A 16837-nucleotide genomic window follows, 5' to 3' on the forward strand; every position below is an offset into this window, starting at 1 on the left:
AGATGTTAAAGATAGGACCTGTCTGCTTCTTCAGATGGACATTAAAGATTCCATGGCACTATTTGAAAAGAAAGGGGAGTTTCTCCCAGTGCCAAAAGCCCCCGCAAACAATTGGTCCTTCACTTCATGGCTGTTTGTGGGACATTCCTGTGTGTAAATTGGCTACTGTGTTTTGCCTAAAAATACAGTCACTGCAGTTTACAGTATGTATTGTGAAGCTCTTTCACATGTTCTGATGAGAAAGGTGCTATATCAGATATAAGTATTAATTTTATTGGGCCAGTTGTTTTGCTAAAGTGATCCGAGAGGTTGGTGTGAGAATGCAAAAGTCATCAACAGGCTGCAGATTTGAGATCGGAAAACATTTCTTCGTACATGGGCTTGTTAAAATATGGAATTCACTATCATGAAAGGCTGCTAATTGCTTTGAGAAGTTCATCTTATGTGAAAAGTATCATCTTATATGAATCTACATGTTGTTGTAGATGCAGAGGTAATTGGAATCCTTGATAGGGAGATAAACATTTGGGAAGTAAGGATTTTAAAGAATATGGAGAAAATCAGATAAATGGGTAAAGGGATTTGACATGATCTAATACATTGGTGATACTGGCCTGATGGGCTGAATGACCTCGCCTTGATCCTGTGTTCATATATTCCAATTTCTATTAATCTGGAAAGTAATAATAATAATTCTTGCATTTGATATAGCCCCTTTCTAGTCAAGAGGTCACCTCAGGAACACTTAACAGGATATACTGCAAAGTATAGTGCCTATCTTGTAGGTGAACCCGGCAGCCTATTTAAGCACAGTGAAATCCCACAAACAGCCATGAAGTGAGAAACTAATTTTATTTAGGAGATTGTTGGCTAGGACCCATGGAGAAACTCCCTTCTCTTTGAGTTGAATTTACGAAGTTATAGTCAAATCTTTGTTTATATGTCTTATTCGCAACTTGGGACACAGATTTAGGTTGGATACTATATTTGAGAGATCCACACATGGAAGAAGAGCTTTGACCCTGATATTCTGTTCAGATATTAATGCACAATGTTGAACTGCAGCCATAGCCATTCTCATGTTCTTGTTACTGGGAAGTGTGGCTTAAGTCTTAGAAACTCTTACATTGCTCCACTCATGGAGATGAAATTTGTGGTGTTTCATCACGTTTGATATGATAATTATTGCCTAGTATTAACTACTGGCTTATCGACTCGCCATAATAATCAATCAGTACTCAGTGATAATTATCACATCAAACACATTATGAACAATGCATATTTCACCCCTTTTTGCAACAATAACCAAAGATATTTTTGTGATGTTGCATCGTGTTGCCCACTGTCATCTGCAGGAGCATTAATAAATCATGCGGATATGAACGCTTAACAAATGCTCATATTTGAAAGCAAGAATGAACAAAAAACATCTTGTGCTGGAAGTAAAACAGTTGAAATTAATCAAATTAAAATGGCAAATTTTCCCACGTTTTAATATCTTGAAGCCTGGAGGAGGTATTGACAAAGTAGATCTAAATCAATTCCAACCCACATTATCCTATTTTCATAAATTTAAAGGCAATGAATCATGTAGATCACATAAGTTTTCAATATAAAAAAAACTCAATTTTCAATTCATATTATTATTGTAGGAACTGCACAAATTCAAAACATGTTTGAATTATTGTAATAGAAGTTGAAAGTTTGAGTTTGTTTAACTTTACCATTTATTGGACAAGGAAATTAACAATGTTTCCTCAATAATAAGGATGAGGAAAACATTTGTAATTTGAATGTGGGGGAAGTTTTCAAAAGATCTTTGGAAAACCATACTAAGCTTTTTTTCTTCCACTAACTCATTTATAATACATTATGTATGAAAGCATCTCAAAGAATATGATATCAGTTAAACAAACACTCCTCCAGTACTTGTTTCGCCCACAAAAAAACACATTCACTCCACTTTACAGTATATCAAACGAAGTGCTTTGAGCTGACCTATCAACATGAAAGGTCAAATGTAAGGATTATTATTATATTATACCAAATGGAAGTATTATTGTTATTATCACCAACCTAGAGTATCAGGTGAAACCAGTGGTGGCCAAGTTTTATTGTCAGCCAACAAAATTAATTTAAAATAAATTAAGAAATATTCCATCAAAAGATTGAAAACATGCTACCAATTGAACATGGACTTACCTAGACTCGTGCGAATGTATGGGCGGGGGGGAGGGGGAAGGTACGCTTCTTGACGGCTCTATGTTTGGTCACCACTAGTCTAGACTGTGATGAGTCTTGGACACACAGCCTTACGGTCCAGAGCTGAGAATGCTACCCACTGAGCCAAGCTGACACATAATACGTAATTAATCTCTTTTTATTCTCTAACAGTATTTGAAAGAAGGAGCAACAATATGTCAACCCATGGCCAATATAGTGAGTGCGGTAAGTTTTTCCTCTTATTCTAAACCCCTTTGTAGCACATTAAAATTTTATTGTTTTCCCCTTCAATCTGTCTACTCCTCTCCTGAAGGTGGTGACTTAAACTTCAACTCGCTTGGTTTCACTGGCTCCCCATCACTCAGAGGATACAGTACAAGATCCTGGTCCTCATCTTCAAAACCCTCCACTGCCTTGCTCCTCCCTTCCTCTGTGACCTCCTAACACCCTACCAACCTGTCCACTCCCTCCGCTCAGTGGGCTCCGGCCTGCTTCCAGCGGCTTGGGTTGTCCTCCTGACATGAAAGGCACTATACTGTAATGTGTTGATGTTGTCACCGATTACCCAGTTGGCTTTCATCTTAGAAATTGCAATTCGTGAGTGTTGATCAGGTATTTAAAGTATGGATATAAAATCTTAAAAAANCCTTCCATTCGATATAGTGCTTTTCACGTCTTCTAGATATCTCAAAGTGCTTCACAGAATATACTGTAAAGTGAATTGACTGTATATTAATGGGAAACGTGGCAGCCAATTGCGCACAGAAGTGTCCCACAGACAGTTGTGGGTTGAAGTGACCAATTTACTATTGCTTTGTTTCTTGAGGGATTATTATCAGGTGTGTGGAGTAAGGAAAGTTGCCCAAGATTTCGCCCTGCCGGGAATCAAACCCAGGTCTCCTGCTTGTGAGGTGTGTCCTCTAACCACTGAGTTGCAGGATATCCAAACCAAGCTGATCCTGCTCTCACTCAGTGTCTACCCATAAACATGTTCTACCGTTGGAGAAGCTTAGAGTGCTTAGGTGAATTGTTGAGACATTGATGCTGCCTCTTGTGAGATTAGCTAACTCAGTACTGATTTGGAATCAAACCTGGGACCTCCCCGGTTTGCACAACTTAGTTTCACTTTAGTCAGTGTCGCTACAGGCTGAACATTTGGATATTGAACTCTATGTTACAGTAGGGTAACATGTAATACAGCGGCAGAACTTTCTTACTTTATATTCTGTCTACTTTGAATTTGTGACTGTGCCAGCAAGCGGGTATGATCTGTACTATAGCAGAACACTACGTACTCAGATGATCATAAAATTGCTTTATTGGATGAAACATCTCGTTTCATCTCTTGCTACTGGAAATCTCACTGCATCGTTATTTTATCTTAGAATCATAGAATTATACAGCACAGAGGAGGCCATTCGGCCCATTGTGTCTGTGCTGCTCTTTAAAAAGAGCTATCCAATTCAATCCCATTCCCCTATGTTCTCCCCATAGCCCTGCAAACTTGTCCTCCTCAAATAATTATCTACTTCTCTCTTAAAGTTGTTATCGAATTGGCTTCCACCACCATTTCAGGCAATGCATTCACAACTCACTGTGTGAAAAAANTTCTCCTTACCTTCCTTCCGGTTCTAGTGGGTGCTGCGCAGGTTCACCAGAATTCTACCAGGCCAAAAAGGGTTAAGTTAAGAGGAAAGGCTGCGTAAACCTAGATTGTATTCCCTCGAGTTTAGCAGATTGAGGGGTGATTTGATGGAGGTTTTTAGGATGATAAAGGGATTTGATAGGGTAGATGCAGAAAAGCTATTTCCTATGTTGGGGGAATGCAAAACAAGGGGGCATAGTCTTAAAATTAGAACCAGACTATTTAAGAGTTAAATTAGGAAGCATTTTTTCAATCAAAGGATGGTAGAAATCTAGAACTCTCTCCCCCAAAAGGGCGTGGATGCTGGATCCATCCACGCCTTCAAGAAAGAGATTAACAGAGTTTGGTAGGTCAGGGTGTTAATGGATATGAGGAGAAAGTGGGAAATGGATTTGAAATTATTCTAGTAAAGATATAGATCAGCCATGATCTAATTAAATGGCGGAACAGGCTTGATGGGCTGAATGGCCTACTCCTGTTCCTATGTTCCTATCAACAATTATTTTAAATTGATGTCCTTGGGTCACCGACCCACCCACCAGTGGAAACAGTTTCTCCTTGTTCACCCTATCGAATCCCCTTATCATATTAAGTCTCCTCTTAACCTTCTCTGCTCCAAGGAGAATAATCCTAGCTTCTGTAGCCCTGGTGAGACCACACCTGGAATACTGTGTCCAGTTTTGGTCTCCTCATTTAAGGAAGGATGTACTTGCCTTGGAGGGGGTGCAGCGTAGATTTACTAGGTTAGTACCAGGGATGAAGGGGATGAGTTACGAGGATAGGTTGACCAATTTGGGCCTATACTCTCTAGAATATAGAAGAATTAGAGGGGATCTTATAGAAACCTATAAGATCATCAAAGGGCATGATAGAGTAGATAGTGGGAGATTGTTTCCCTGGTTGGAGAAACTAAAACAGGAGTCACAACCTTAAAATCAGAGGCCAGCCCTTTCGCACTGAGTTGAGGAAGAACTTCTTCACTCAAAGGGTGATGAATGTATGGAACTCACTACCCCAAAGGGCTGTTGACGCTCAGTCCTTAGACATATTGAAGACTGAGTTGATAGATTTCTTATTGCAAAAGGGTTTAAGGGATATGGGGATAAGGCAGGGTCAGGTTATTAGCTGGAGTTAGATTAGAAGATCAGCCATGATTGAATGGCGAGGCAGGCTCGAAGGGCCAAATGGACTATACCTGCTCCTACATGTTATGTTATGCTACTCTAGCTGAGGCCTAACCAGTGCTTTATAGAGGTTCATCATAACTTTGTGACTTTTGCATTCTATACCTCTGTTTATAAAGCATAGTATCCCGCATGCTTTTTTTTAACAGCTTTATCTCCCAGTGCTGCTCCTTGGTCTCTCTGTTCCTTCACCCCTTTTAAGATTGTACCATCAACTTATATTGCCTCTCCTCATTCTTCCTCCCAAAATGCATCACTTTACATTTCTCCACATTAAACTTCATCTGCCACGTGTCTGCCCATTTTACCAGTCTGTCTATGTCCTCTTGCAGTCTGCTGCTATCCTCCTCACCATTTACTACTTTTTCTAGCTTGATATCATCTGTAAACTTGGAAATTGTACTCCCTATACCCAAGTCCAGGTCATTTATATAGATCAAAACGACCAGTGGTCCCAATACCAGCCCCTGGGGGACACAACTGTACACTTTCCTCCAGTCAGAAAAACAACAGTTCACAACTACTCTCTGCCTTCTGTCTCCCAGAGAGTTCAGTATCCATGCTGCCACTGTCCCTTTAATACCGTGGACTTCTATTTTGCTTACAAGTCTTCTATGTGCCACTTTATCAAATGCCTTTTGAAAATCCATATAAACTACATCAACTGCACTACCTTCATTCACCCTCTCCATTACTTCATCAAAAAACGCTATCAGGTTTGTTAGACACGATTTGCCTTTCACAAATCCGTGTTGGCTGTCCTTTGTTAACCCATACTTTTCAGAAATTAATTTTGTCCCGGATTATCATCTCCAGAAGTCTCCCCACCACTGACGTTAGGCTGACTGGCCTATATTTCCCCGGGATTATTCTTCTGCCATTTTTTGTACAGGGGAGTAACATTTGCAACCCTCCAGTCGTCTGGCACCACCTTGGTGTCCTAGGATGATTGAAAGATTATGCCCAGAGCCTCCGCTGTTTCCACCCTTACTTCCCTCAGTAACCTTGGATGCATCCCATCCTGACTGGGTGCATTATCTTCTACAATGCAATCTGTTAGCCAAACATTAGGAATCATTTAGTTCCTGGTGCACTACTTTTTGAGTACCCCTGTTCATCACTTTCTCTAATTCCTAAATTACAATCTAGAATATATTCTCATTTCATTTGATCAATATCAGCAACATTATTTTTGAGAACAGGATTCTATCTTGTATAGTATAAGGTGACATTTAATGCAAAAAAAGCCTGTGGGCATTTGATTTTCTTATTGATGGGCAATAGTATGTGTTGGTTATTGCCCCATATCAGCATTTCCCCTTGTAGTGATGAGCGAAAAATGTAAATATTGTATCCAGTGGATTGTACTTGTTAAAGAAAATTCTTTAACATCTGTTGTTAGTGTATAACGGTCTATAATTAGTTTGACAAATGGACACTTTGTGTAAATAATTAAAGATCATGAAATTTAGCTGGAATCGTGCGAAAAATCATTGCTGCAGTTCAACTGCTGTAGATACTTTTTAGTGATATAATAATGATCACATCTGTTGCTTGCATATCTGTTATTAATGCTGTAATTGTTGGCACTGATCAAAGTGCTATGGTTCTGTGAAGCTTGATGGGATACTGGGCTAACTCAGATTGATTTATTGGTGTTGTTAATTTAAGGTGGTATTTTGTGATGGCACACAAAAATGTCAACTTTGAAGTTTAAAACATCATTCAGCAACAACAACAACTTGCATTTATCTAGTGCCCTTCATGCGGGTGGCATTTCGGAGCGCTTAACAGTGTCTAAGCCCAATGTCGAGCCGGGGAGAGGGGGAAGTTGACCGTAGGCATGGTTGAAGAGGAAGGTCTTCAAGTGCGAACTGAAAATGGGGAGAAAGAGGCAAGGTGAAGGGAGGCGTAGGATATTGTGGCAAAGTTCCACAGCTTCGGGGCACAGTGTCTGAAAGCATGGCAGCTGATGGTGGGGTTGGGGGAATAAAAATGAGAGCAAAAATAGTAAAACTGGTTTTAGACCCAACCATTGTTTTGAGACCACTCAAGGACATGATAAAGCACTATATCAAATGAAAGGATTATTATTATTATGCAAATTGGGTTCACATCAGGAACCAGTCAGTAGTAATAGATTGAAAATTGTGATGTTTTTAACAAAACATCAAGAAAGTTAAGAAACATCATGTTGCATCCTATGAACCCGGTTGTTAGTCGATTGGCGGATCGCTTTTCTGGGGGCAATAATTCCTTCAAAAAAAAATATTGGTCACTCAATCCACGACTGTTTGTGGGACACTGCTGTGCGAAATTGGCTGTTGTGTTTCGCCCACAAAATATATTGTCAATTCACTTTACAGTATATTCTGTTGAAGCGCTTTGAGACGTCTCAACGACGTGATAAGGCGCTATGTCAAATGCAAGGATTATTATTATCACCACTAATAATTATCACATTAACTAAAATTGCTGTCAAGACCCATTGGCCCTGTGGGTAAATCAGTTAACCCACTCCCTACCTCCGACTTGGCCATAATGATTTGGCGCTAAACCAGCCTAAACATGTAAACATTTCCGCGCTAGAGAGTACTTTCAATTTGTATCAGTTTGTAAATTTAACAGTTGAGACTGTGGCCGTGTGAGTTTATAATAGGATTTTCGCATTCAAAGCTCATACTGCCAATTTACTGAACATTGGAGCACATTCGCCTGGCAATGTCAGTAAATTTAGACAAACGAAAAATCAGTTGAATAAAACTACACTGACCTGTCACTAGACAGAGCAGGTTAGTTTATTTGCCAAAGCCCCTCATATGAGGATGTGGATTAAGCACATGATCTTGAGTAACCAAGTGTGCATAATTGGACTTCAACCTACAGAGCATCAAGTTGACTGTCACATCATAAACTGTTCTGAATAAGTCCTTGATCACACTGAACCATATTTATCTGTCAAGTAACTGATGAAACTGAGGCTTGGGATGAAAGCTGCTAAAAGGCATTACAGGTTTGTGAACATACTGGGGAAGGGATTCTTCCCACTCAACTGTTAACCTTGCAAGTCAAAGTCCTAATGAATCCGATGGTTTAGCTAGACAAGCAACAGGAAGCTTGTTCTCAAAAGCAAGTCACATATCTTTACCTGGTTAAAATCAAGCAATATCCGAATACACACACTGTGGTGCCTAAGCCTTGGCTATTGTCAACCCAAGCCTAATACTTTCTTGAATTCAGTAAGCAGAGTGCATCCCTCCCGAGAGAAGGTTTTACATTCCATTACAGGAAGTTTTCATGTGTAGATAGCATACATAAGTGGAACTATCTGTCTAGTTTGGATACTCTTAAGCATGGCGATAGGTTTCTGTAAGCGTAGGACACATTGGCTGACTAAATAAAACCCACATGGTTTGGTTTAGGCTTGGTCTAGTTGTAGAATGTCTGGTTTGCCAACCTCTCAACAAAAACATTTAGATCATAAGAGTTGCATTTCAGATGTTATTTCCCTCATGTGAACAGTTTATATTACTCATTTGCAACTTCATAATAGAATTATTCCAGTTGTGCTTGAACCTATGCCCTTATCTCTATTGGCTCTGTTCCATATTTGTTTGATTTGTGTTCTGGTGCAGTATATTTCCATTTTGACCATCTGCCCTCTGATTGAATTTGGCTGTGTTCCAATTTACTTGACTTTTTGCAGACTTTTCCTTTTCTTCCTCCTCCAATTGTAGTTAAATCATCCTAACAGTATTTTGTTCTTTTGTTCTGATTATGTTGTGATTTATCCAGCTGCGAGACTTACACTCCAACTCCATTCTGTTTTTGATTTATATATTTCCTTTCCGGCATAACTTGACTCTGCTGATGTCTGTATGTTATATAGTGAAAGACCTGAGTTCAATTCCAGGCAGGGTGAAACCTTGGGTAAGTTTCCTTACTCCACACAGAGCCCTAATAATAATCCCTCCAAAACCAAAAACAATAATAAATTGGTCATTTTCAATCTATGACTGTTTGTGGGACATTGCTGTGCGCAATTGGCCGCCGCGTTCGCCCACAAATATACAGTCAATTCACTTTACAGTGTGTTCTGTGAAGCGCTTTGGGACGGCCTCCCGACGTGAAAAGCGCTGTATCAAATGCAAGGATTATTATTATTATTATTATGTTATACTCTAAAGTGATCTTAAAATAATCAGGAGGCATGTTTTCGCATTTTGTTGAGGGGTGGGAGAGTGTTCCAGGCAGTGGAAATCTGGAACACTCTCCCCCAAAGGCTGTGGATGCTGGATCCATTCAAATTTTCAAGACTGAGGTGGATATATTTTTGATAGGTAAGGGTATCAAGGGATATGGGGCAAAGGCGGGTAATTGGAATTGAGGTACAGCCGCAATGTAAGAGAATGGCTCAACAGGTTTGAGGGGCTGAATGGCCTACTCCTGTTCATTTGTTCCTCGCCTCTGAGAGCTGCTTTGCATCGGCTGAACACTGTGCTCTGATACCCCCTGCTCCCTAGAATTACTTAAATTTCCCATTCAACATTGTTGTCACTTTTTTTTCCAAATTCTGAAACATTTTTGTTAATGCTCCAATCGCAGATTAGAGTACTTTTCTGGGCTTTGATGCTGGTGTTTTAGTCCTTCAGAGGACAGAATAATCACGCATTCATAACGTTGGCAAGAATATAAAGCTAATTGTAACATATGATAGATTTTATGCTATGAAAAAATATTTTATATTTTAATCTGATTTAATTTGTTAGCAGCTCCCATAGATCTAGATTGTTTTGCATTTCCATGAGAACATTAGTAATAGGCATTAAAATACAGGAACTTATGGAGGCTAGAATCTGGTCACCTTTTCATTATCTTTCATCTTTAAGTTGGTATAAAGATCTCTTTAGTAGCACTTTCTACATAACAATAAAAAGGGTAAAAATACCACTGATTTTATTTGAGAAATAGAGTAAGTCACATTCAACATTTAATTTTGCTCTCTCTTCATGAGACCAAACTTATGTAAATTTGAGATTGGTGTACATGATTTTATGTTAATATTAAACAAGACGTTAAATGCAAAGTTAATAATTTATTAGGCATTAGCAAATTCTACATTACAAAGTATAGTGTTGTTTAAACACTTCCTAATTGATCTCTTAGGGGGATTAAAAAGTCTACGTAATAATTATCACAGCACATAACACAATTTCGCCCTCTTTCCCTTATTTGGCAAAATGGAAGAAGTTTGTAACTCTGATCTTGTTTTTAGTGATTTGCGTACGTGGACACCCAAATCCCTTTGTTCTTCCACAGTTCTTAGTTTCTCACCATTTAGAAAATATTCTGTTTTTATTTTTGGATCCATAGTGAATGACCTCACACTTCCCCAAGTTGAATTCGATCTGCCACAATTGTGAAGTGCACTATATAAATGCAAGTTGTTATTGTATATCTTAGACTGCGAATATGGTTACCTCAGTATTCCCTTCTCTCCTCTCTCTTGCTTGACTTTCCACGTCATTAATGTCAAGGCACTTTTTTTGTGAAGGGCACTTTGGAATGCTATAGAATAGTGGGATTGGATGTCAAGCAAAGGGGTGTGGGAGGTGATTGACCCTATGCACAATTGAAGATGTAAATCTATGGTGGGATTTAAAGGTAGAGCGTGGCAGGTGGAAGGTGTGAAGCATGGAATTCTTGTGGTTAAAAGCATAGTTGGAGTCCTGTAGCTCATTGGTTAGAGCACTTGCCTTGCAAGTGAGACAGCTGGGTTCAATTCCAGGCAGGGCGAAACCTTGGGCAAGTTTCCTTACTCCACACGCCTAATAATAATCCCTCCAAAACAAAACAATAATAAGTTGGTCATTTTCAATCCACGACTGTTTATGGGAAACTGCTGTGCGCAATTGGCTGCCGGGTTTCGCCCACAAAATATATATGGTCAATTCACTTTACAGTCTATTCTGTGAAGCGCTTTGAGATGTTGAGAAGACGTGAAAAGTGCTATATCAAATGCAAGGATTGTTATTATTATAGTGACTGAAGACATGGCCACTGGTGGTGGCATAGAGTGGTCAGGGATACACAGCAGGCCTATGTCAGCTGAGCGAAGGGGATGGGCAGAGAAATGGAGTAAGAGCAGATCAGAGAGGTAGGCAGGCGCTAGGGCATGAAGGGTGAGGGTGTATGTGAGGAAGTATGTGAGGGTGAGAATATTGAAATCCTGAGCATGCAAAATGTTGTTATTGTTCCTTAGGATGTTGGAACTTCCAATGTGAGGGGCGCTATATAAATGCAATTTGTTGTTGTTGTTGATATTACACTTTGAAATTACTGGCTGTGCTTGACCTTAGTATGCTTTCTGTTGAGTTACACAGCTCTATTACCAAGCTAGACAACATATAGTATTCCGATAGAGAACTGCACCTTTGGAAACAGCTTTGAATCCTGTCCGGACTGCTGTTTGACATACTGTTGGTTGGCACTATGGATTCTAAGTGAAATTGATCGGGACCTGCTGTGCTCAGTTTTCAGTAATCATTAATCCTCCACAAAATGCTGCAACTTGTTATTGCTTCTGAGAAAGGTTATATGGATGGTTAGTTTGAGAATTGGGAATGGATACAGAATGGGTGTTTTTCTAAGATTGGAGTTAAGCAATACAGTGTAGGCAATCGCCAATAATATACAGGGTGATCAAAAAGTTGTGATACCATTACAATGTCTAATAAGTCTTAAAGAAATTATGATTTTTTTTTAGATAATAGGGTAGATATCATGACTTTTTGGTCACCCTGTACAATCCCTACACTTTACAATCCTCTGAAGCACTTTGAGATGTCCTTCTGATATGAAAGATACTATATCAAATATAAGGACTATTATTACTGAGAACTATTTTACAAATGTTGGTGATTTTTACATTAATTTAGCACCTTTCAGAAAATTCATTTTAACAGTCTGCCTTTATACTTAAATATAAATGTGTATCTAAATAACATTCAAATGTATTTTCCAACATGGGTTTAATGTACAGACTAATGGATTTTGTCAGTAGATTAAAAATAAATAAATGAACAAATCCAATCAATTGAAAAAGCACACGTTTTGGTTATTATAGTGGTAAGTTGTAATTCTTGCATTTGGTAAAGCCCCAGTGTGTAATATGTCAAATTCTGGTCTATGCCCAGTACCACCATGGGAAAAAAAGTACTACACAAAATAGATGGTATATCATCTTGTGATAAAGGAATGGAGTGTATGGGTGATGAACCAGTAGACAAGCCTTACACCTTAATTAAGACTGAACCCGCAACTTGGTTATGTGCATGTACTGGACGAGCAGTGTGTTAGAGGTTTTAGGTTCACAAGGGAGATAATGACAGAGCTGTGTCAGTTGATTGAGTCTGTTTTAGGAGGATCCTCAATGTCTATGTGCAATTGAATGCAGCAATTATTCCCTGAACACAGGGTCATTTCAGGAACTAAACAATTGTGGTATATGCACCAGACAGTATATCCACAGGATGTATCAAGAGCCAGGAAAACCTTCCAAGTGCATAGAGGTTTAATCTAATTTTATTGTACAAACGTGAGGTCCCTTGAAAAAGCAACATTTATTTCCAGAAGCTCTCAAGGCATCTCACAAGACTTGGTGAAATCAACTGTTGTTTCAACCTGAGTACTACTCAACATTAATTACTCCTCGTCTATTTTGACTTCTAAAATACTCACTTCTATTTTATTTTAGTTGCAGTTTTGTGATCATAATAAAACAAACAACATCAAAATTTACATTTATAGAGTGTCTTTCATGTCGGGAGGGTGTCCCACAGACGCCCCACCATAATATGGATTAAAAGCAAATGATTTTAGTTTGAACAGTTAGAATAGAGGGGGAGGAAATTAAGTATGCAATGTGATAATTTGCACACCAACAACAAATTGTATTTATATATCGCCTTACACTTTGGGAGGATGTCCCAAGGTGCTGGTCAATGAGATTATTTAGGGAGAGTCAGTGGACCTAATAAACGAGGTCCACTCGTACACCACTCCCTAAATACTTTCAGTTGCCCTGGTTTGTATTCTTCAGTGTACTACAGAAAGTGGCTTGGAGTGTCCAAACAAGTCATTCATTTTATCCAACTAGTGCTCAATAAAACTTATTACGTAGAAAACAAGAAGTAATTTTGTAATAGATTTATATCTTTGAAATTTGCAAAATAATTTCTTGCTAAATCTAGCTTTACTACAATATAAGAAGATTAGTGTAAAGCTATTGCATCAGTCGTTGCATTTTGATGAAAATGAAGTGCTACAAAATAAATTTACTTTTGCTGTAAATACTATTTATAATCCAATACATTAAAATATCTGGCAACCAGATGTAAAATGTATAATACGCTGAATTTTCTACTTGGATTGTGTTACTGATAGCTCCTCTTCAACTGAAACACAAAATGTATTGCATTTATTCTGGCAAACAAACACACTACATGGGAGTGAGTCATTTAAAGAAAATAATATTCAGGGAATTTGCTTATTATACCAAAAAAAGTCTTAGGCACCGGAAGTAAAAGGTGCTGATCATGTTAGGGTATATAGAGCACCTCTGGAGGGGTAATCTATAAAATTCTAATAATTCCTGATAAATAACAGAGTCGTTGAGGAGAATGTACAAGCTTGGACTTGTGAAATGTGACATTTTGACTGTTGCTCAGTATGAATCTGGCTTTTTAAAACCCATATCCCACTAACAGTCAGTGAAAGGTTTCTGTGTAAACCTTTCATTTAAAATGTTTAGTGTAAGGCAATGTTGTGAATCCTGCTTTACAGATTTTAATGTTGATTATGGTGTCGTGGGTGGGGAGAATTATTCTGGATGAATATAACAGGATCAGTGAGGAGGTTTATCGTTGTGCATGTAGTGTCATATGCATTTCCAACATTGTATTCCAATAGTGGTGAGGTCATTTGAAATATTGGTATCATATTTGCAGGCCATGATATTCATCACATTGATTGGGCCTGATTTGGACCCTCACTCTTTACTGATATTTCACCACTCTGATCGGTGAAGTGCCTGAAACTGACGTGGACCATAACATTTAACTGTGGTTAGTGGGATACTGGCTTTTTAAAAGCTGACATCTCTCTGTCAGTTCACTGACTCATTCAACCTCACAAATCTCAGGCAGAAAGGTACAGAAATAGCAAACTATAGTCTTTTTTTGCAGGAATAATATATCTCAGTATAAGTGAGAAATGCTCATTCTATGAGATTTGTGGAAAGTTAAGACTATGGTTTGGAAATAAAGATATTTTTATTCTGCACATGTTAGACTTGGGTGATAAGTTCAAATTTGTTTGACTCTGGTTATTACAGATTTGTGGTAACTGACAAAATAATGTTTTTATTAGCAAACTGGTGTCAGAATTTCTAATTTAATTTCAATGAAGCTTCCCTGGCATCTGAGCAGCAATCTGTTGTAGTAAGTGATTTGTAACAATACTTATAACTGTATTTTGGTTAGATTGCTTCTTTGCAACAAAGCAAAGGTTGGTAGTTAGAGACATATCACAACAGTAGACTAATTATCAAAATGATGCTTTCTTGAACCTATTTCGGAAGCTGTTTGACATTTTAGTGGAAACAGCTAATTGGGGAATTACTGAAACACCTTGCTATAACATACCAACGCGCTTGTGTTTCTGTAGACTGGTTTTACCACGCTCCTCGGAAGCCAGTTAACAAACCAGAGAGAGTGGAAGTACAACTTCCACCAACGTCCCAGATCCCAGGCCTAAGTGACCTTGCAGAACCTCACAAGGAAATTACCTTTGATAACCGCAGAAAATGGATTCGAGACACAGACTCTGACTTCATAAAGCTTTCCAAACAAGGAGGCAGGCCAGGTAAGCATACTCGTATCCAATGCTTGACTGCTTTTTTTCTCCTCAGTATTTCATTCATGTACTGTATCCTGTATATAGCTGGTATTATATTTTTGATTTTAGGGATTGAATCATCTTGATTCAATCCCTAAAATTTATTTTGGATATTTTGTATTTATTGAGTATATTTATGAACAGTTAAATTGCCTTTGGAGTGCAAAGGAGTGCATGGAGTTCCAGAGGGTGGGGGCAGAATGGCTGATTAGCCCGTCTGTCAATGGTGGGGTGAGGTGAGGTGGGGGACGTAAAGCAGGCTGAAGCCCACTGAGTGGAGGGAGCAGGCAGGTTAGTAGGGGGTTAGCAGGTCGAAGAGATAGGGGGGAAGCAAAACCATGGAGTTCGTTGAAAGTCAGGACCAGAATCTTGAACTGTATCCTCTGTGTGATGGGAAGCCAGTAGAGTCGGGCGAGGATGGAGGTGATAGGGTCATGGAGCCTGGTGCGGGAAAGCACACAAGCTGCAGAGTTCTGGATGGTCTGCAGCCTATGGAGGGAGGAGTTGGGGAGGCCGACAAGCAGGAAGTTTGTGTAGTGGAGCTTGGATTTTATGAATGCATGTATGAGGGTCTCAGCAGCCTGCAGTGTGAGATAGTGGCGGATCCGAGTGATATTGCAGAGGTGGGGAAAGACGGAGCGGATCATGGCATGGATTTTGGGTATGAACGACGGTTGAGGGTTGAACAGGACGCTGAGGTTCTGTATTGGCTCTGTGAGATGTAGAGTGCATCCATGGAGGGAGATGCTGTCAGCGACCAAGTTGTGGAGACTCTGACGGGAGCCAAGCAGGAGGGCCTCGGTCTTGTTGACATTCAACTGCAAGCAGTTAGCTCTGATCTAGGACATGATGTCTGACAGGCAGTCTGTCAGGAGAGCAGTGGTCCTGAAATCGAGGATGGAGGAAGGGTGGTAGAGTTGGGTGTCGTCCACATACATATGGAAGTTGACCCCATGTCTGCGGATGATGTCACCAAGAGGATGCATGTAAGATGTTGAAAAGGAGAGGGCCAAGGACAGAGCCCTGATGGACACCACACGTGACGGTGCGGGGGCTGGAGAAGAAGCCGTTAATGGCGAGACAGTGCGAGAGGTAGGATTTGAACCAGACAAGGGCAGATCCGTAAAGATTGAGCTGAGAGGAGAGATAGTGTAGGAGGATAGAAGAATGGTCGACAGTGTTGAAGGCAGCAGAGAGGTCGAGGAGGACAAGGAGGCAGAGACAGCCCTGGTCACCGATATTCAGAATGTCATTAGTGACTTTGACCACGGCTGTTTCCATGCTTTAGACAGCATGGAAATCCAAATGGAGGGGTTCGAAGAGGGAATGGCGGGAGAGGAAAGATTGAAGTTGGGAAGCGATGACTCGTTCCAGGGCCTTGGAGCGGAAAGAATGGTTGGAGATGATGATAACTGGAGAATAGGGAAGTGGATTTTTCTCAGATGGCGTATCCTTCATCCCAACAATGTAATCAATAAGCAGTATGGAGTAAAGAATAGACGTGTACATGTCTGAGTATGTGAGGTTGGAGAAAAAAAGAATAAATACTGTATTATAATAATGTTATAATATAATACTATAATTGTTCATTTCAATAGTACATTAATCCAGAAGTCTCACTGGCACACAGTCTGATTAGCCTTTGCATATTTTCATCTTCATATCTTGGAAACTAGACAGTACTCCTCTGATCATACAATGCTAAAATTGTGCATTCTGCCCAAACTTGGGGAGGGATAAAATCTCAATTACTCCAAAGATGGAGTGGAGATTTTTGGAGGTGACAAATCACTTCGCGTGTGGCAAGGAAGAATTACAGTGTGCCCAA

General features: G+C 39.5%; 1 protein-coding gene across 3 annotated transcripts in view; it reads left to right on the forward strand.

Annotated features, from left to right (window-relative positions):
• LOC103176260 (uncharacterized protein C7orf57) overlaps nucleotides 1–16837 on the forward strand; it is a 43026-nt gene that overhangs the window by 4562 nt on the left and 21627 nt on the right. For all 3 annotated transcript variants that reach the window (XR_006084861.1, XM_007889696.2, XM_042332252.1), the window contains exons 4-5: nucleotides 2395–2448; nucleotides 14779–14976. Coding sequence is in view for 2 of the 3 variants with exons in the window: in XM_007889696.2 (XP_007887887.1) it covers nucleotides 2418–2448; nucleotides 14779–14976 (229 nt within the window). In the remaining variant the exon portion in view is untranslated. The remainder of the gene's footprint in view (nucleotides 1–2394; nucleotides 2449–14778; nucleotides 14977–16837) is intronic.

This window comes from Callorhinchus milii, unplaced genomic scaffold, assembly GCF_018977255.1.
Source record: "Callorhinchus milii isolate IMCB2004 unplaced genomic scaffold, IMCB_Cmil_1.0 Scaffold2, whole genome shotgun sequence".
Taxonomy (NCBI): Eukaryota; Metazoa; Chordata; class Chondrichthyes; order Chimaeriformes; family Callorhinchidae; genus Callorhinchus; species Callorhinchus milii.